This window comes from Martes martes (assembly GCF_963455335.1).
Source record: "Martes martes genome assembly, chromosome: 9".
Classification (NCBI taxonomy): Eukaryota; Metazoa; Chordata; class Mammalia; order Carnivora; family Mustelidae; genus Martes; species Martes martes.
The window spans coordinates 10,674,375-10,695,675 of NC_137896.1; the positions used below are offsets into that span (position 1 = coordinate 10,674,375).

Genomic DNA, 21,301 nt, shown 5'->3' on the forward strand with positions numbered 1-21,301 from the left:
ACCTGCTCAGCCACCATGAGCAAGCACGTAAGCCTGGAACTTGGTGTCCACACCTGGGCAAAGAAGGCAAGCTGGTAAACCTCCCGCCCCAAGGAAGGGGAATGGAAATGTAGGAACCCTTCCCCCGCCTCCCTCCACCTGGCCCAGCTTCTCCCCTCCGGCAGGCCAGGGACACACAAACACAAGCTCGCCCACACACCCAGGCTCCTCTTAAAATAAATATATACACACACAAGTATTTTTTAAACAGCCCGCCCAACTACACTCACCAAAAAGAATCTGCCCCAACTTGGGCTCAACGGGACCAAGACCTGCACCCTCTTCTCCTACATAATGTGGCCTGCTGGCCCGATCCCCAAACACTATACAGAGGTCACAGAGACGCTTCTGAACCCAAGCCTGGCACTCAGGACCAGCCGGAGGCCCTAGACCTCTCCCCAAGCAAGGTTCCTAGTCACACCTCCTCAGCACCCAGGGGCGCTGAGTCACTCTGAGAGGCTGACCCAGCACTCCCCTGCCTCCCCCCACAAGGCACCCCCATCTCCAAGCACAGACCGTGAAGGGAGTAGCAGAGGAGGGGAGGAAAAAGAAACAGCTGTAACACCCCCACCCAACCACCAAAAACGCCAAAATTAACAGGACCCCCCCAACACACAAGAATCCCCCCACACCAGGAAAGCAAATATAAAATCATATAAACCAAAAATAAAAAAAAAATCAAAAGCCAACTACTGCCCCCAAAAGGCCTTTAACCATTCTTAAAAAAAAAAAAAAAAAAAAAAGTTTATTAAAGTGTTCTTAATGCTTGAAACGGAAAAGATTTCCAAATATACAGACGCCTCTTTTCTCATAGAAATAGATTATTTTTTATAATACAAAAAAAAAAAAAGACCAAAAAACAACAAGAACAACAAGAACACAACATCAACAACCCCGTAGGAACATCTTTGAGCGATTACTCAGGGCCCGGCTGACAGTTACACGTGGGTTGCGTCAGTCCCGTGTACACACGCGTTCAGCCATGTTTAAACCGATTGCATCAACTTCGAAACCGGCCCGCCCGCCGGCGCCTGGAGAGGAGGCAGGGGGAGAGGCAGAGAGTTTATCATTCATCTGTACACATAGACATTTCTTCTTTAAATAACACCACGGGCGGGCGCCCCATCTGCATGTGCGGTTGGTTTGGACAAAAATATAGATATATATATAATAAAATATTAAAATTACCGACGAGCTCCCCGCGCTGCCAAGTGCCCCAGTGCCAAAGTTTTGCCGGCGCCACCAGGGGCGGGGGCGGGAGCGCGGGCGCTTCCCGGAGTCTCCGCGGCCGCGGCGCGCCCGGCAGCGCGGAGGCCGGCCGGCAGGGGGACGCGCGCGGGGGCCGCGCTAGCAGTGGCCGGAGGAGGCGAGCAGGGGCTCGGGCAGCTGCTTGAACAAGTTCCGCAGGGTGCTGAGCTCGCGCGACAGCTGCTCCACCTTCTTCTGGAGCCGCTCGTTCTCGGCCGTGAGCTCCAGGACCTTGTGCTGCGTCTCCAGGTTGCGCATCTTGGCCTTGTCGCGGCTCTTGCGCACCGCGATGTTGTTGCGCTCGCGCCGGATCTTGTACTCGTCGCTGTGCTTGTCCACTGTCTTCTTGGCCTTGCTCTTGACCTGCGAGGGCGCCGGCGCCGCCCCCGCATAGCAGGCGGCCGGGGGCGCCTTGGCGTCGGCGGGGCTCGGCGTGCCGGGCGGACTGGACGACGAGGACGTGGACAGGCTCCCGCTGCTGCCGCTCGGCACCGCCTGGTAGCCGAGGTAGGCGCGCAGCGCGTACGGGAAGCCAGCCGCCATGCCTGCGGCACCGCCGCCCGGCGCTCCGGCCTCCTCCTTCCGCTTGCAGTCCGCGGGCTCGAAGCCCGGCTCCGCCTTGAGCTCGGCGGGCTGCGGCGGCGGCGGCGGGGGCGGCGGGTGCAGGGGCGCGAAGCAGCCGGGGTGCAGTGCGCCCTTGGCGGCCCCCAGGCGCCCCAGGCTCACGTAGCCGTACTCGGATGCCTTCTTGCAGTTCTTGCCCCCGTAGTCGTCGGAGAAGAGGTCGGAGAGGAAGTCGTGGTGCTGCCCGGAGGAGGCGGGCGCGGGGGCGGGCGCGGGCGGAGCCGCCTCGAAGGTGTCCGTGGCTGTGGCCGGCGCCGGGGCCTGCGGCGCGCCCAGCGGCTCCAGGTACGGGCTGAAGTCGATGGCGCGCTCGTGGTCGCCGATGCTACCCAGCTCGCCGGCGGGGGGGCGCGGCCCGGGTCTGGCCGCGGGGGGCGCCGCGGGGGCCGCCTTGCCGGCGTACGCAGCAGCCAAGCAGTCCGCCTCGTAGTAGAAGTTGGCCACTTCCATGGATTTAAAGGCAGGCGGCGGCGGCAGGGGCAGACATGCTGGGTCCCAGGCCACCAGGCGTTGCATGAACGCGGGTGCCCGGGGAGGGGGCCTGGGGCTGCCCGCTCCGGCCGGCCCGCAGGTGGCGCGGCCTCCTGGCTCCGAACTGTTGCCGCTGTGTCGCTGCTGCTGCTGCTGCTGCCGCTGCCGCCGGGGTGGCCGCTACTAGTGCGGGGGCTGACGGCTGGACCCTCGCGTGGGTCCTCTTCCCGGTCCCGTGCGCGGCTCTGACTCGCTAAAGTTTCTCCTGAGCCCGGTTATTTATAAAGGCGGCCCATGGCAACGGCTGCGTCACGCTGGCAGCCTCCCCGGCCCCTCCCGCCGCCGCCGGGACGCGGTGTGGCAGCCCGAGACCCCCGGGAGGGCGTCGGCTGGGCACGGCGGCCAGACCCGAGAGCAGGACTGCGCCCTCGGGGGTCGGTGGGCCCCGGGGGGCGGCCTCACGCCCCCTGCCCACCCCCACCCGGCCGCCGCGGGATTGGGAGCGAAAGGGGGAGGCGCGACCCCGCCCCCGGACCGCCCCCTCTGGGCTGGAGGCTGTACTGGAAGGGGGGGGAATCCGGGGAGGGGGCAACGCGATCGCCTTCCCCCACCCAAAACACGGCCGCCGCCCGCCCCCTGCTGGAGGAGGCCGTGGCTTCAGGATCCGCGGCGCCCAGTCCGGACGCCCCACGGAGGAGAGGCTCGCATGCCGGATCGCGGAGACCCCAGCCCATCGCCCCCCGCTCTGGCTCCTGGAGAGGTGACCCCGGGCGCGGCCCCGCCCCCAGATTTGCCCCCATCCCTAGCTCTCGGAAGGAAGGGATTCCACGCCGGTGGAGAGTCCCCTCCTAAAGCTACGTCCAATACAAGGACCCTGGTAGGGGGGCATGATGGGCAGCTCAAGGGAGCACTCCACCCGGGCCTCTGCTGCCGCGACTGCGCCCCTCCCCTAGCCCCGCCCATCGGACCCGCCCTCTCCCTTAGACCACACCTGGGTCTTCTCTGGCCCCACCCGACCCGGACCCGGGCCCAGGAGGTGGAAGGGGGTGGGAGTGCTAGAATCTGCCACACGATGTGACCTTTGGTGAGTCACTTCGCTTCTCCAAGCTTCGTCCATGAAGGTACCGTTACGGTTATTAACTGTGTTACTGTCTACGCCACAGATTCCCAAACATTAAGGCTTCATTTTTAAGTCCACTCTGGGAGGCACATCAGAAAGAAGCCACAGGCCCCCCCCCCAACACACACAGGGTAAGAAGAAGCCCCGGTGGGGGGCTACTAAGACACTCAGAGTCACAGGGCCTCGTTGCCCCCCTCCTAGTCTCCAGAGCTCTTGTCAGGGCACCCTAAGGACCTATTTGGCAACCTGAGACCAAAAAGCCTATTTCTGAGGCTGGGGTGGGGGTGTCAAGCCAGACCCCACCGAGAGCCATGCAGGAGAGAGAAGGGATTTCCCCCGTTGTTACCAGGTCCCCACTTTGTACTGATGGTGGGCCTGGCCCCAGGGTTCACTTTTCCACCCTGGCGGGAGGATGCTTCTGCTACTCCTGGTACACAGATGGGAAGACAGGCCGTGGCCCATCCTGGATTGGAACAGTGGGCTGCGTGGGCTCAGGGGGCCTCTTGCCCTCTCCAGCCCCATTCCTAGGCCATTTGGGCAGCTCCCTGGGCCCACCCCTCTGCCACTCCCAGCCCAGGCCGCCCAGGCAGGAGCTCCCAGCCTGCCTGGGGATAACCCCCGGCCCACTGACCCCAGCCCTGGCCCTGGCGGGCAGGCAGGCATTGCTCAACCTTCAATGTTATCTGCTGAGCTGGGGTGACCTCCGCCCCAGAGAGCTGGAGAAATGACATCTCCAAGTGCCCTTGGGGGGTGGGGGGAGCAGGGAAGAACAGGATGAAACACTGACCGTGCCTGCTGGCTTTCCAGGCCTTCCCAGCAGCCTCTGGGGCAGGGAGGGGTCTGAGGCCCCAGGGCTCCTCAGCCAGGCCTTCCAAGCGGCAAAGTGGGACGCTCAGAGCTCAGCAAAGTGGGACACTCACACCACCTCCAAGAGGCCCTCCTGGCCCCACCTGCAAGTGAATTTCCTTCCCAACCTGTCACCAGCTACCATTATCCTACTTGTCCAGTCTACCTCAGTCTCCACCCCTGCAAAAGCCTGCCCATTCCATGAGGGCTGGCCTGTGAATACTGGACCTCCTTGCCTGGGCATGACCAAAATTTACCAGTGGTGAATGCATCTGCTGTTCCCTCTGGACCAAGAACACTGTTCCCCTAGCTCTGCCCAAGACAACCCCTCAGGGTTCAGCCCAAAGGTTACCTCCAAGAAGCCCTTCCCACCGAAAGTCACAGACCCTCAGTGGCTTCTTTCACATTCCTGTATTCTCTTTACAATCAAAATTATCTCCCTTATGCATGTGGCTTTCTATCCCCACTGTCCCCTCCCCATGCCATCCCCATTAGGGCAGGGATTTTTGTTTAGTTCATTGCTGTGCCCCATGCCTAGAACAGTGCCTGACAGAGGAAAAATACTCAATGTATGAGGAGGCGGAGAAAGCCCATGTGCTGGGCTGTGTAACCTCGGGCAAGATGGTTTCCCTCTCTGGGCCTCAGCAGCCCCCCCACCAACACACACACACCTATCAGGGTTCTGGGGAGACTGCAGTGAGATCCAGGGTTCTGAAGCTCATTAGAGGATTTGCTGTGTGTCCTCAAGCATCTTCCACCCTCTCTGATCCACATTTTAAGCTCTCTGCTTGTATTAACGCATTTAACCCTCTTGATAACTTATAGGAAGCAGATCCTGTTATCTCCACTTTACAAATGAGGAAACTGAGGCCAACGTCACATTTAAGGGGGGGAAAGGACTAAAGCCTTTCCAGGCTCACCTTCCCCCTTTGGATTTATAATAAATCATAATGGGTCTGGGGATGTGAACCCCATTTTCTGAGTGGAAGAACTGAGACCCAGAGGAGGCTGCCCCAGGGTCACACAGTGAGTGGAGGGGCAACCCAATCCTGGTGACCGGCCCCCAAGAACCAGACTCACCCAACCAGGGTCTTGTATGGCTGGCCTCCAGGATGGACTTCACCCACCAGACACTGAGCCTTTTGCTGCCCGCCCTTCCCTGCTCCAGATTCCCCACTCTGGCCTGACGGAGAAGTCCACGGCCACCGCAGTGCCACCCCCAGTGCGGGCACAGAAGCTGTGTATTCGGGTGACGTAAGGCCTTGTGTTTACGAGCCTCATTGCTCAACAGGCCCTGCTAGCTGCTGCACCGTGAACATTCAGCCTCCCCTCCAAGGAGGGTCTGATGAGCACGGAACCACTAGGGCCCAGGGGCCACCAGCACGCCCCGTGGCCCTGTGCCGGGGACGGGCCAGAAGCCACGTTCCACCTGACACCACCCACAATGCCCTCTCCCAGTTACCATCCCACCTACGTGTCTGTAGGAGCCTGGGGTGGGAAAAGGTCTCAAATGGGGAGCCAGGAGTCAAATCCAACCTAGAAATATGTTCAGCGTGACTCTCTGGCATTTTGCTTTATTGTGTGGTTTTTTTTTTTCCTAATGAATTTATTGCCAACATTTAAAAATCAGGAGACTTCACATCAAAATTCCAATTTTCAGCTTCTCTTTTAAAACCAGAACCCGTGGGCTGGGCCTATGTGGCTGCAAGTGTGGGCAGGAACCAGGCGGGGGCTGTGGAGGAACAGGATCTTTCCTACCCGGATACACCCTCCTCTGCCCCCAAACTGCTTTCAAAATCCCTTCTCCCAGCTACTGCAGCTTCTCCTCGGCCCCATTTTCAGGAGAAGAAAACCAAGGCAACTTGCCCAAAGGGAGTCCCAGTGTCGCTCCCTTGATGGAGAATGGTTAAAGGTGTTCGCAGGGGGTAGAAATCAGCCCGCAAGTAGAAACACAAATCTGAAAAAGGAACCATCAGAGATGGTCTCTAGTGGATCTGGAATGGGAGGCTTGTAGGGGGTGGACTTTGGTTCCTGTTCTGTACCCTCCTGGCTGGGGACACTCCAGTATATCCTCTCGACCTCAGTCTCTGGTCTGTAGAGTGGGGTGATAATATCCCTCTGTCTTGGGCCTTCCAAACCAGCAGTTGCCCCTCCCACTGGCCCACCATGACACATGGGAGTGCATCTCCCTAGCCCCCCAGAGGGCCTGACCCTGGTCGGTCATGGAAGCCTCACAAAGTAGGCTGATGGGAAACAGGTCCAGAAAGGGTTAGGACCTTCCCCTAGATCACAGTGAACCAGTAAAAGAGCCAGACTGAAAAGCCAGACCCCTGATTCCCAGACTTTCCCCACGACACCTCTTCTTTAAAGTTCACTTTCCCCATCTACCAACTGGGGCTGGAATTAAATCCCTGAGGGCTGTCAAACCAAATATCCTGGGACCCAGAGTTTTGGAGTCCTGGGAGATGCTCAGGGCCAGCTGGTGAAACTTGTCTGCGCGTATGCTGCCACCATGTGGCGGGCTCTGGGAATGCAGGAGCGATTTAAGTAAATCTTGTTGCTTTGGGATACAGAAGTCGGCACTGTGGCTAGGACAGATACCCACAGGACAGGAGCAGGCTACTGCAAGAAATTAAAATGTCCAACGGACCAATGTCTACAGACAAAAAGTGCTCATCTTCACTTAGTCGTTCATCAGATATTTTTTGGCACCGACAGTGGCTTGTGCCCTAGAAACATACTCATGAACAAGACAGAGCGATTCCTATTTTCATGGTGTTGACATTCCCCTTGGAGAAGACAAACAAGAAACAAGGTCATTGAGTAACATATACATTGTGTTAGATCCTGGTAAACACCCTGGAGAAAAATACAGCAAAGGAAGGGAATGGGGGGGGGCTGGATTTTAATTTTACATTAGGGAAGTCGGGGGAGGCCTCCCTGAGGTGACATTGGAGCAAAAACATGAACACAGATAGCTGTGGGGAGGGTGGGCCCGGCAGGGAGAACAGCACGTGCAAAGGCCCTAATGTAGGAGCATGCCTGGCCCATGCAGTTGCTGTAGGTGGAGTAGATAGACAGTAGGAAGAAATTATTTCAGAAATAGTGGGGGCCAGGAGTGCCTGGGTGGCTCAGTCAGTTAAGTGTCTGACTTCAGCTCAGGTCATCTTGGGCCCTGGGGTGGAGTCCAGCATCAGGCTCCCCACTCAGCAGGGAGTCTGCTTGTCCCTCTCCCTCTGCCCCTCCCCCTGCTTGTAGTCTCTCTCTCTCTCTCTCTCAAATAAATAAATTTTTTTTTAAAGAAAGAAACAAATAGTGGGGGCCATATCACACAGGGTTTTGTGGGGCACTAAACAGACTTCGGCTTTTACTCCAGGTTAGCTGGGAGCCATGGAGAGTTCTGAGCAGAAGAGGAACAGGGTCTGACTTGGGTTCTAACGGAATCCCTCTGGTTGCAAGTGGGGGGTAGGGGGTGGACGTTACTAGCAGTCAAGGCCGAAGCGGGGAGCCCAAGGAGGAGGTAACCACAGTCCATGCAAGCAGCTGATGGGACACTCCCCCAGCAGGGTGGCTGTGGATGTGGTGAGAGAAGGGGTCAGGTTCCGAATCTTTTTTTGAAAGTAGAAGCTTCAGTATTTGCTGATAGACCCAACTATGAGACAGCCACACTCCACATGGACCGCCCCATGAACATTTAAAAGAATACAGTATTTGACTACCCGAAGCACAGACCCCCACAAGAAAGAAGTAGATAAATCAGACGATGTCAAAATTTAAAACTTCTGTGCAGCAGAGGGAAAAATCAACAGAGTGGTAAGTCAGCCCTGAGGAAGAGGAGAAAATACTTGCAAATCATGTATCTGATATCCAGAATATGTAAGAAACTTCCTACAACTCAACAACAGAGGAACAACCCAATTAAAAATGGGGGAAGGACTTGAAATCGACATTTCTCTAAAGAAGATATGTGAATGGCTAATAAGCACATGAAAAGATGCTTAACGTCACGGATCATTAGACACAAATCCAAACCACCACGAAAGACCACCCCACACCCACTGGGATGGCTACTCTCCAGAAAAATAGGAAATAACAAGTGTTGGTGAAGATACGGAGAAAATGTCGGTGTGAATGCAAACTGGTATAGCCACTGTTGGGAACAGTTGGGAACAGGCTCCTCAAAAAAATTAAAAATAGAACTACCATAGGATCCGGTAATTCCATTTCTAGCTGTAGGTTCCAAAAGAACTGGAAGGAAGGTTTTGACGACATGCATGCACACCCATGCTCATACAGCGTCATTCACAACAGCCAAAAAGGTAGATGCAACCCAAGCGTCCATTGACGTATAAATAGATAAACAAAACATGGCCTCCACATACGACAATTATTCAGCCTTTAAAGGGAAGGAAATTCAGAGATACTACAACATGGATGAGCCTTGAGGACATGACACTAAGTGAAATACACCAGGCACAAAAGGACAAATACTGTATGAGTCCACTTAGATGAGTTCCTGAGAGCAGTCACACTCATAAAGATAGAAAGTAGCATGGTGGATGCCAGGGGCCAGGGGCCAGAGGGGCGGGGGGGTTGTTTAATGGGGAAAGAGTTTCCATTTGGGATGATGAGAAGCTTCTGGAGACGGATGTTGGTGAAGGCTGCACTACGGTGATAATGTACTTAATGGCACTGAACTGTGCATTTAAAAACAATTAAAATGGTCAATTTCATGTTATCTGAATTTTACCACAATTTAAAAAATAAATCAATAAAAAGGACAAGGCAGATCTTCAGATGTCAACATGGAAAGGTACCCAAGGGCCCAATGAAGTAAAAGAAGGATGTGGCGAAGCAGGATCCTGGTCGAGTTATGTTTGTCTTGAAAATATTGGCCATTAGTTAAAGAAAAAATGTTTCTCATTACACGTAGTGTTGATGGTGTGGGAAAACACTCTTACAAACGTCTTGTGGCTGTGTAAAATGGTCAAACCTCTGGTTGTAATTTGGTCCAGAAACGTCGCTGAGCCCAGAAAGGCTGGGCGTTTATACTACAAAGATACTCACAGCTGCACCGAGAAAAATGGACATGGTCATAGCAGGAGCTTGTGGACAGCATCGGGGGCGCCCATCACTGGGGAACACTATGCTGCTGCTGGGGCTGAGTGATGAAGGAGAGGACCTAGGGAGAGGATCTAGACCCACACTGTCCCATAGAACTTTCTGGGACAATGGCAATGTCCTACATCTGTGCTGTGTCATATGGGAGCTACAAGCCACCTGTGGCCAGTGAGCCCTTGAGGCTAGTATGTGATGGAGGAAATGAATTTTTTTATTCCATTTTAATTACATTTAAGTAGCCTTCTGTGTTTAGTGGGTACTGTACTGAGCAACACACATCTAGAACCGAGATCTAGAAGGAGATCATTAAGAGGAGAAGACCAAGGGTGGGCTGGGAGGTGTGGTGTGCAAACCCCACAGAATTGAGAGGAAATGCAGAAATTCACTCCTGCGTGTGTTTGAGGAGGTTTCTCCCAATGGAAGGGCCACCAGAAACTGGCGACCAGGGGCAGCCTAGGGCACGGGGTGCTCTGAATACTGTTGTGTGATAACACACCCCGGAACTTAGTGGCTTAACACAATCGCCATTTGGTTTGCTCCCCATCCTGTGGGTCAGAAATCTGGGCAACTTCTCTCTGCTCCAGGGCCAGCTGCTGGCTGGAATGTTCAAGGTGACTCCCTGACCCCTGTGTGACACCTCGGCTAGGATGGTCCAGATGGCTGATGACCAGCTGGGGCATGTCTGCCAGCTTAGTCCTCAGTCTCTCTGTTCTACATCATGTAGTCTCTCCCTCCCGCCACGGTCTTCCCGGCACAGTAGCCACACATCTTATACAATAGTTGGCTTCCCCCAGAGCAAAAATGAAAGATGCCAGGCCTTCTTTAGGCTTAAGTCCCAAACCGGCCCCACCATTCATCCTATTGGTGGGAACCACTAAAGTCAGTCTTCTGCGGGAAGAGGGCTGGGGGCTGACGTGGGAGGTGGGAGGAAGCCCTACCTTTTTTCTTTCTAACTTTAAAATGTTCACAACGGGTATGTGTTACCATATTATTTGTTTTGAGTTTAGAAAGCCATACGTTGCATGGTCCTGCCTCCACAACTTGGCCTGTGCTGTTCCCTCTGCCTCAACACCCTTCCCTTCCACCTGCAGCTGAGACGATGCCTGGAGAAACCTTCCCTGAATGCCCAAGTCAAATGACTCCCTGTTTGCTCTGCACTCCCCACCTTTATGCCTCTAGGATCTCATTCTGCCCCTACTGGAGTTAGTTTTGGGTAATCCGCCTCTCCCGGCAGACCCTTCAGGTCAACCCAATCTAGGTCATGTCTGTACACACATACACACACCCTGAGTAGGTGCTCGGTGAATTCGGGGCCCAGACACTTGCCTGACCCACCATGTCCCCACCCCACTGGGCCTGTTGCCCGCATCTGTGGGTGCACTGTCCAGAATCACCACCAGGTGGCAGTCGAGCCCAGCCTCCAACCTCCCCCGCGCCTTTCTGAACCGAGAAAGCCCCCGCAGGTTGGAAAGCTGAGAGGTCACCGAAGGCCAGGGCAGGGGGTCCCAAGCCCAGCTTTGAGGATAAATTACCCATCCCAATTGTCCATGCCCCTGCTCAACTTCAAAACTTGCCTCCCCCTCAAGCAAGCGGGCTTTAAGGCGTACCAGCAAACAAGGGGGACCCACCCACAAAATCTTGCACCAAGTGAAAGATACCAGACACAAAAGAATGCACCCCGCCAGCTTCCTTTCGTATGAAATATTTTTTCCAAGGGAGAGAGATCTATTCAAGTTCCTTGGCCATTTCTGAATCAAGTTTTTTATGCTTGTGCTTTTGAACTTTGCTTAATTTAAAAAGTCCTTTCTCAGGGCACCTGGGTGACTCAGTGGGTTAAAGCCTCTGCCTTCGGCTCAGGTCATGATCCCAGGGCCCTGGGAGTGAGCTCCGTGCCAAGCAGAGAGCCTGCTTCCCCTCTCTGCCTGCTGCTCTGCCTACCTGTGATCTCTGTCTGTCGAATAGGTAAATAAAATCTTATTTTTAAAAAAAAGCCCTTTCTCACCTCTGGCATTAAGTCACTTTCTATTCTTCTACTAATGGGAGAGTGCTTTTTTGGAGTAAAGTATATATAAATAAAATGATAAATGAAATTTATCATTTTAACCATTTGTAAGAATACGATGCCGTGGCGTTAATTACATTCACAATATCTTGTACATAATCACCACTATCAATACCCAAAACCTTTCCATCGTCCCTAACACATACTCTGTCCCTACTAAACAATACCTCCCCATACTCCCTTGCTTCAGCTTCTAGCAGTCACTGTTCTACTTTCTGTCTCTATGAATCTGCCTATTATTGTTCTTCCGTGTCTGGCTTATTTCCCTTAGTATAACACTTGCAGGATCTCTCCATGTCGTAGCATGTGTCAAAATCTCTTTCCTTTTTTTAAAGATTTTATTTAGAGAGAGTGTGTGTGTGTGTGTACATGCATGCAGGGGGAGAGGGAGAGAGAAAATTTCAACCCAGCTCCACACTAAGCACAGAGCCTGACATGACCCATGAGATCATGACCTGAGCCGAAACCATGAGTCAGATGCCTAACCAACTGAGTCACCCAGACGCCCCTAGATTAATTACTGGAGAAACATTGAGCAGCTATAATGTGGGAGATGGAGAATCTCATCCAGGCACTGAGATACACCAAGCCCTGAGTCCTGCCCTCATGGGGCTTACAGTGTAGTGTCAGGGCAGGTCGGGGGAGACAACAAACACGCGTATGGGATCATTTCAGGTACTGATAATACGATAAAGGAAAATAAAGCGGGAGCTTGATCTGTGTTGGTGGCAGCATTATTAGAGGGCATGTCTGAGGAGGTCTGAGCAGAGGCCAGAAGGAGCCGCATCTGGTATATACAGACTGCATGTAAAATACCAGTGGAAGATCCTGACACATAGTAAATGCTCAACTAACAGTGGCTCACGGCTCTACCCTACCGATGTGTTTCCGGGTTTGCTGAGCGGCACAGGCCCTGGGCTACTGTCACATTTCCTCCTCCCTTGCTCCCTCCAGCTTAGAGGCGGCAGTGACTTCTGCTGAGAAACCCCAAGCTTTTTCACACCCTCTTTTTTGACTTTTGGGCTCCTCCACCACCCCCCTCGCCCCCGTCACCAGTTCCTTATGGGAAAATATCTCTGCTTAAATGCACAGTGGTTTCCTTTCCTGTGGCAAGGAAGGGATCTGAGAGCAAACTGGCAGTTGAACAGCACAGCAGGCTTTCACAGCCCCTTCCCCCTTCTTCCCTGGTGGCCTATAGGCAGGAGAGGCAGCTGGGGGCTGGGGACCAGGCCTGGTTTTGTCCTAGCTCTGCCAGGTGTCAGCTCTGCAAACTTCGTCAAGCCAGGTTCCCTCCCTGAAGGAGGGATTGCACTCATTGGTACAGGGTGTTCTGAGGATTTGATGGGGTGTGGCATGGACAGCCACAACCGTAAGAAAGAATAGTAAAGAGGAGACTTCCCCTCACCTGAAAAAGGCACATGCCAGTATAAAACAGTGGGGTCCTGGTGCACAGAGACACGGGCCAACGAGGGAACGCAGTGGGGTGGGAGCCGATCACAGCTGTCTGAGAGCCTCAGGGTCTGGACCACAGCCCGCCCGGGAAAGGACGATCCTTCAGGAGATGGTGTTGGGAAACTGGCTCCCCAAAAAACTGTGAACAAAGGCAGACTCTTCACATGGATTAATGTCTTAACACAGAGGGGGAACACCATAAAATTAGTCAAGTTACAGACACGTGGTGGAATATTGCTCAGCCCTAAAAAGGAGTGAGATTTGGGGGTGCCTGGGTGGCTCAGTCATTTGAGCCCTACACACTCCGTGGGGTGTCTGCTTGAAATTCTCTCCCTCGGCTCCTCCCCCAAGACGCTCACGTGCACTCTCTGTCTCAAATAAATAAATCTCTTAAAAACTCATCTAATGAAGGAATTCTCTCATCACATCCTCACTAGACATCCACATGGGTGCATGGGTCCTTACGTTATAGAAGAAACGGAGGCTCAGAGAAAGTCCCAATGTGCCCTCCCTCACCTAGCTAGTAAGTAGGGAAGCTGGAATTCAAACCCAGGCCACCTCCTCACCTTGGTGCCTTCCTTCCAAATCTCCTTGCTCTGCGGCTTCCCACACTGCCCTCGCAGCCCCCCTGTACCGCTCCTGGAAATTTCCAGTGCCTTGCCAAGCTGGGCTGCAGTTTCACTTTATGCCAGGAGGTGTCACCAGAGAGTTCCTGGTGGCCACAGTCCGGGGTCAGCACCCCAGAGCATGAAGGTGCCATCGTTTATCTCATGACCTTTAAGGATATTTCCAAGTCTGTCCTCCACAAACCAAGGTGCAGCTCTATCGTAGCACCTGTGGTCACCAGCTCCAAGGTGAGAATGTCTCTGGGAATGGATTCTTAGAAATGGCGTTGGAAGAGGAGTGAACACCTTTGAATTGCTCAAATCCCAGGAACTTGCTAAACCTGATTTACAGCTGAGGAGGATGGAACCCACAGAGGATGGGAGCCACAGACGTGGGTCACCCAGGATCGTGTGCAAGTACAAGGCCAGTTCTGAAACCGGCTCCTCTGGCCACAGACTTTTCCCACCGCACTCTGTCGGAGGCTCCCACCCCGGTGCAAGGGCGGTCTGTGCACTTTTATATGTGTACGGACTTTTATATGTCTGTCATTGAATCATCCGTTCACTCACCTAACAACTATGTGGGTGAGATACCAGATCCATGCTGTTCAAAAATGGCTCCAATAACAAGTGTTTCCTAGATTAAAAAAATAATAATTCATCTTCCTTTCTTACATTAATCTGAAGGATTAATGGTATCAGACTTTACGGTATCAGGGACCCAGACTCTTCCTTTTTTTTTTTTTTTTAAGATTTTGCTTATTTATTTGTTTGTTTCTTTAGAGAGTATGAGTTGGGGGAGAGGCAGAGGGAGAGGGAGGATCTCAAGCAGACTCCACACTGAGCACAGAGCCCAACATGGGCACCATTTCATGACCCGGAGATCATGACCTGAGCTGAAATCAAGAGTCAGATGCTCAACTGACTGAGCCTCCCCAGGCGCCCCAGGACCCAGACTCTTTTTTTTTTTTTTAAGATTTTATTTATTTGTCAGAGAGAGTGAGCACAGGCAGACAGAGAGGCAGGCAGAGGGAGAAGCGGGCTCCCCGCCGAGCAAGGAGCCCGATGTGGGACTCGATCCCAGGACTCTGGGATCATGACCTGAGCCAAAGGCAGCTGCCTAACCAACTGAGCCACCCAAGCGTCCCATCAGACTCTTTCTATCTTATAGCTTACCCATCTTCAACTGGCAGTTTCCATCTCATGGCCCAATGTGGCTGCCCTAACACTGCTATTACATCTACATTCCTGCCAGTGGGAAGTAGAGAAAAGGAAGCAGGAGTCAGCCTCTTTAAGGGCACAACCCAGAACATTTTGTGCCACTTCCGCTCTCATTCTAATTCCGTCAGAATTAGTCGCATGTCCTATACTGCTGCAAGGAAGGCTTGAACAGTGGTCAGTAGCTAACATAGCTGGGCAGTTTGCCACGCTGCTGAAACTTGGGGTTTATAACCAATGAATATATCGTCCACCCCCTGCCACCCACACTTTTTCTGAGCACCAACCACGTGTGAGAGAAGTTGCAGCAGACTAGAAATAGCCCATACTTTGGAATTTCATTCATCTTGGGTTCAATTGCAATTCTGCCTTTCACCGCTGTGTGTCTCTGGGCGTTATTGTCCTCATTTATAACCCGGAGAGAAGACGGTAAGTGTGCTCATGCCATGTGAGAGCATGTGGACTTAGCATTGAGCCTGGCATACAGTTGGCACCAAAGGAACGGCACCTGCTTTCCAATGAGCTAGACCCTGAGCTGGGCTCCTGGGGGCCAGAGGTGACTCAGCAGAGGCCCTGCCGTCAATTCCAATGGGGAGACATTCCCGGGCAGCCTCCGGTTAAAAAAAAAGCCCAGAGACCGGTCAGCATATAATCCCAATGCGTCAACTGTGCGTGAGTCAGAAGCAGTTATGCCCACAAGTCATAAAGTAGCAGCTGGACCCAAGATAACTGGCATCCTTCCAACCCCACCCCCCGCCCCAGCCCTGTCTTAAAGAAGAGCAAACAGAGCTGAAGGACGAGCCGTGACCACAGCGTGACTCCACGGTTTTATTTTATCAGTCTTGTCCTAATAGGACACGTGGGTTAGTTCCAGTTTGGAGCAATCATCAACAGCCTTGCTGGGCCTCCCCGCGCCTATAGGAGTGGGGGTTTTCCAGGGTCGCTGGGGAGAAACAGAATTGCTGGGGTGAACTAGAAGCCCAGAGTGTGTTCCGGTTGCAGCAAAGGGGGGGTGTCTCTCCCCAGCTTGCTTGCAGATCAGTTTCTCAGCCTCAGCACTGGTGACATTTTGGGCCAGAGAATTCTCTGTCCTGTGCATGGTAGGACATGTAGCAGTACCCCTGGTTTCTCTACCCATGAGACAACATGGCATATCACCACCCCCCTCTGTGACAACCACAAATGTCTCAAGACATTGTCAAAAAGGGGTCAAACGCAGCCCCAGGATGGAAACTACTGCTTGAGATCTACAGAGCCTGCAAGTAGGAATTCTAAGCACAGATTCTTTTTTTTTTTTTAAGATTTTATTTATTTATTTGACAGATGGAGATCACAGAAAGGCAGGCAGAGAGAGAGGAGGAAGCAGGCTCCCCGCTGAGCAGAGAGCCCGACTCGGGGCTCAATCCCAGGACCCTGGGATCATGACCTGAGCCGAAGGCAGAGGCTTTAACCCACTGAGCCACCCAGGCACCCCTAAGCACAGATTCTTTAAGCAGATTTATGGATATGAAGGATTTTCTTCTCTTTGGGCAGGTGCGATTTTTTTCCTCTATGGAAGGGGTACAATGACCCTGGTAGTCACTAAAGATTTCAGGTCATTATGGCTACAATTAGTGGTATTTGAATATGGATCATAGAAATTATATTATAATCTTCTTTAAATCTTAAATTTCCTGATTTTGAACCTGTTTCAATCCCGTGGCCACATATGAGAATGTTCTTGTTCTTAGGAAATGCACACTGAAGTATTTAGGAGTAAAAGAACGTTGCACCTGTAACTGACTCTCAAATGATTCAGAAAAATTATAAACACACAGAGAAAATGACAAATCAAGTGTAGCAAAGTGTTGATGATTGGGGGATCCGAATGAAGGAGATATGGAAGCTTACTGCACTATTCTAGCAACTTCTCTGTTAAAATAAAATTATCTTAGAAATTATGATTTTAAAAGGATCTTGTCATACTCACCTATGTTTTATTTTAGTTTTTAAAACATGGTTTTAATCTGTTATTCCCTGGACTCCAAATTACTCCTGTTCCCTGAATAGTACACGGAGTACATTCACACTTCATCATCCTTGATCTCGCCACACCTGCAGCCGAACATACCTTCCCTCCCTTTTCTCCCTGATGAAATCTTACTCATCTTTGGGCAAGTTAACTTTTCTGAGCCTCAATCTTTTTTCCTATAAAATGAGGCCAAAGAGCAAGTGTACGTAAAATATCCACCTTCAAACGCCAGTCCCCCACACCTTTCTCCCCAATCCCACACTGATCTTGATCCTTATGCTCTGCCAGTAAGAAAGAAGATGTAAAACAAAAACAGATGTATTGGTTTCCTATAACTGTGAAGTCCAGAAGAAGATCAAACACAGTTCAGGTAAGGTTTGCTCGGGGTATTTATTTAATGCTAATAATAATAGCTATAATTTATTGCCAGACACTCTTCTAACCACAATGTATTTATTAGCTTATCTTCACAACCACCCCACAAGCAAGGCATACTCTTGTTATCCCCATTTTCCATATTAGGAAACTGACATCCTAAGAGAATAAATAATTTGCCCACGGTCACACAGCATACAAGCGGTGGGGCTGAGACTTAAAAAAGTCTGGCTGACTGGAAAGGGGGTACTGCTTTCAAGCAAGGTTTGATCCAGTCACTCAAAGATCTCACCAAGGACCTGGTTTCTCTTGGTCTTTCCTCTTTCCCTTCTCCAGGGAACTCACCCTAAAGGTGACCCCCTCATGGCTGCCAGCAGATTCTGATGAGACTTGCTTTCTCATTCACATCCAATGGGGTAAAAGCATCTATTTCCCAAGATGTTCAGATTCCTGGATCCATGAAATTCCAATGGCAGGATCCTGAAATTGACTCTGACTGGGCCACCTGAAGTCACACACCCATCTCTGAACCAATCACCATGTTTCAGGTGGCTGGACATCTCTTGGCTTATATTAAAGATGTGGAGTCCATCCCATACAAACCACAGGCTGACACAGCAGGCAAGAGAGAGTCCTCCAAAAATTCAGAGTATTGTTTCCATGAAGGAAGGGGAATGGGCGTGGGCACCCAGAAGCAGATGTCTCCATCCCCATGACTCACACGTACAATAAAACACTTTAGGGGCGCCTGGGTGGCTCTGTGGGTTAAAGCCTCTGCTTTCGGCTCAGGTCATGATCCCAGGGTCCTGGGATCGAGCCCCGCATCGGGCTCTCTGCTCAGCGGGGAGCCTGCTTCCCCTCCTCTCTCTCTGCCTGCCTCTCTGCCTACTTGTGATCTCTGTCAAGTAAATAAATAAAATCTTTAAAAAAAAAAAAAAAAAAACACTTTAAAATGTAGAAAGAAGAAAAAAAAAGGAAGGCTTAATTTGAGGATGGCTGTGCCATAGCCCAGGCATGCACCGTCTGGTCAGTGTAGTCTGGCCATGACCTCCAGGGAAGGAGGCCTTCCTGTCTATAGCCACTCCCTGTGGTGCTAGCAGGGCCAGGAGGCAGGCCCCTTCAGGGTGTTGGCAAACAGCCTGCAGCAGGTCAGAGCACAGCATGGGACACTTCCTTCCGGGTAGGAGGCCCTGCTGGGAACAGGGGAGATGGAAAGGAGATGTTCCCACAGACTGACAGAGGGAGCAAGCAGCCCAGCGGGGCACACAGGGCCTCAAGGGGTAGCGGGATAGCTGGCATGCTGACTGCACAGCAGCCCCCCATCTCTGAAACTCTTCTCACAGCCAGGAAACTCTGACGCCCTTGGTCCTTCCACCAGGCTAAGACCTGGACCTTCTTAGATCCCTGTGGACCCTAATCCCACTTTTTCTTAACAGCCCACACATTCAGTCAATCATGAAAGCTAGTAAGCCTCCGTCCCACCTCAGGGCTCTTGCACGGGCTTTTTGCTCTGTCAGGAACACTCTTCCCCTACAGTCGCACATGGCTCCCTCCATCCCCTCCTTTAATCTGCTCGCCTTCTATCTTTAGTCTATCACCTTCTCAGTGAGACATTCCTTGGCTTCCGTAGTTAGCTAGTCAACCTGCCCTCCAACCTCGCACCTTCCAATCCTCCTTACCCTGCTTTGTTGTGTTTTTTCCCCCCAAAGCAGTCATGTCGGCATAGTTTAGTACGAGTGATTATTGTCCATCTCCCCCTTCTATCTCCGCCCCCCCCCACCCCCCGCCGCTGTCAACTCCAGGAAGCAGAGATTTTTGTCTTCTTTCTTTCCTGTTACCTAGAGCAGGCCCCGCCTTGTAATACCTGCTCAATAAATATTTGCTGGGTGAATAAATGAAGGTAAAAATGAAAATCTGAGTGAAGCTCATTTTTGCAGTCAGTTTGTGTGGTGTGGAGCCTACATAAATACGCGTGAGGCAGGAACTTAAACATTTCCCCATAACATAGGGCGCTGTGTGTCACTAGGAAGTCTCGCAGGAATGAGACTCCACTCCCCCAGGTCCCTCAGCCCGCAGCATGGGGCTGGCTCGGGGCAGATGCTGAAAACATTCACCCAGCACAAGCACACCCAGATGGTTGAAGAGGAGGCATAAAGAGGGGGGAGAAGGAAGTCTGCTGGCACAAGCCCCCATCACAGCCTCCTCACCCATCACCCCTGACCTCCAGCCCCCTCAGCCATCACCCCTGCGGACCCTTCTTACTCATCTCCCTCCCCTCATCTAATCCACCTCCTCTGGTAGCTAGAGGGAGCTTCTCAAAGCACAAATTGGATCTTCTGCTCTGCGGGGCACCCTGGTGCTGCCCTTGGAAAGGTCAAGATTTCTCTGTAGGGCACCAAGCATGCCCAGGCCCCCAAGGATCTTCCATTTCTCTGCAACTTTCCTCTCATGCTATACCCCAGCCTGGTTTACTGTCTTTTCTTCCACTCAGTGAGTAAAACAATCTCTCACCCCTGGGTCTGTGCACATGCTAGTCCCTGTGTCTGAAAGACCCTCATACCTCCCCTGACTCCCTTTCCCCCAACCAGTTCTTACTTAACATAAGATGTCAGCTCAGGCATCCCCTCCTCCAGGAAGCCATCTCTGATTTCTCATCCTGGCCTAAATGGTGCATGACGATCTGGCTCCTTTGTACCCCTCTGATGCCACCTTCCCCCTTTTTCTCCACTCACCCTCTGCTCCAGCTTCAGAAGCCTCCTTGCTGTCCCTTGAGCACACCAAGCATGCTCCTGCCTCGGGCCTCTGCACTTCTTCTCTGGGTATCTTCTTGGCAGCTCTTTCCCTTCCTCAAGGTCTCTGCTCAACTGCCACCTCCTCCAAGAGGCTTTCCTGACACCTTCTACTCCCCATCTGATGAAGCCCTCCCTGTCATTCTCCACCCATCTCTGCAGCCTGCTTCACTTCTCCACATCATTGGTCCCTACCTGAAATTAGATTATCTTTTTACGTGTTTCTTGTCTGTCCCACTTGCAAATCTAAGGGCAGGGCCCCCCACATGTCTTGTTTGCTGCTGTACCATCAGCATTTTGCACAGTATCTGGCCCACAGCAATTCTCAGTAAAGATCTGATGAATAAGTGAATGAAGCAATCCAGATCAACGTGACTTGAGGCAAGCCGGCAGGGGCTCCATCCCCCAACACTGTGACACCTTGTGGGGGTGTCCATCTCGGGCAGCTTTGCAGCCTGAGTCTCAGAGCCAGGAGGAACTGGAGAAGAGAGACGGAAAGGGGGAGAAGGAGCCAGCCACATACCTCCCCAGGGAGACAGTTCACCAGGAAGCAGGTACAGCAAGTGCTAAGGCCCAGTGGCAGGATGACACTGAGAGATGTGAAGAGACATGGCTGGAGAGTCAGCAGGGCCCAGACCAGCAGGGCCTCGAATGTCAAGTGAGGGTGTGGATCTCGTCCCAACGCCTTCATAGTCAAGTGTAACACCCAAGGGAAGTGATGAACATTTTTCTGCAATGTCTCCTGCCTGCCAGGTACTCTGCCTTTCATTGTGTTCACTGTGAACCTTATGAAAGCCTATGACACATTCTCTTTCCGTTTAACAAAGGAAAACAGACCTACATAGGCTCAGAAACAGAGCTGTGAGACTCCAAGTTTCAAAGGCTGAGCTCCTTCCATTGCCCAGCACTGCCTTTGACCTTTGCACTGTCCGCCCATTCCCACCTTAGGCACGTGATTCTGCCTCTTCCCTCCTTACTGACTTTGCTCTCACTTGGTGATCAAAAGCGCATGTCATTCTCAAGGCCAGAAAAACAACCTGATGCCCACTTGATACCTCTGCTCAGAACATCCAGCGTGCACCTCTTGCGCAATATGCCCAAAACAGAACTGCTGTTCTCTCCCGCTCCCCCAACGTGCTCCCACCGGGTTCTCGCCCAGCTCCGTCAACAGTATCTCCATCCTCCCAGTGGCTCAGACACCAGGAACCTGGGAGTCACCCTCAAACTTCTATTTCCCTCACCCCACTCCATCTCATTGACCAGCAAAGGCTGGCCACACCACCTCCAAAAACACATCCAGAATCAACCACTTCCCCCACG

General features: G+C 52.4%; 1 protein-coding gene across 1 annotated transcript; it reads right to left on the reverse strand.

Moving 5' to 3' along the window:
• Positions 1-756: 756 nt before the first annotated feature.
• Positions 757-2,714, reverse strand: CEBPB (CCAAT enhancer binding protein beta). Its single transcript, XM_080814184.1, has one exon. It carries the CDS (start codon positions 2,425-2,427, stop codon positions 1,387-1,389), a length of 1,041 nt encoding a protein of 346 aa, XP_080670310.1. The 5' UTR covers positions 2,428-2,714; the 3' UTR covers positions 757-1,386.
• Between the last annotated feature and the right edge of the window lie 18,587 nt (positions 2,715-21,301).

Coding starts and splice junctions, on each gene's coding strand:
- CEBPB (XM_080814184.1), bottom strand. CDS start 2,427: ATGCAACGCCTGGTGGCCTGGGACCCAGCATGTCTGCCCCTGCCGCCG.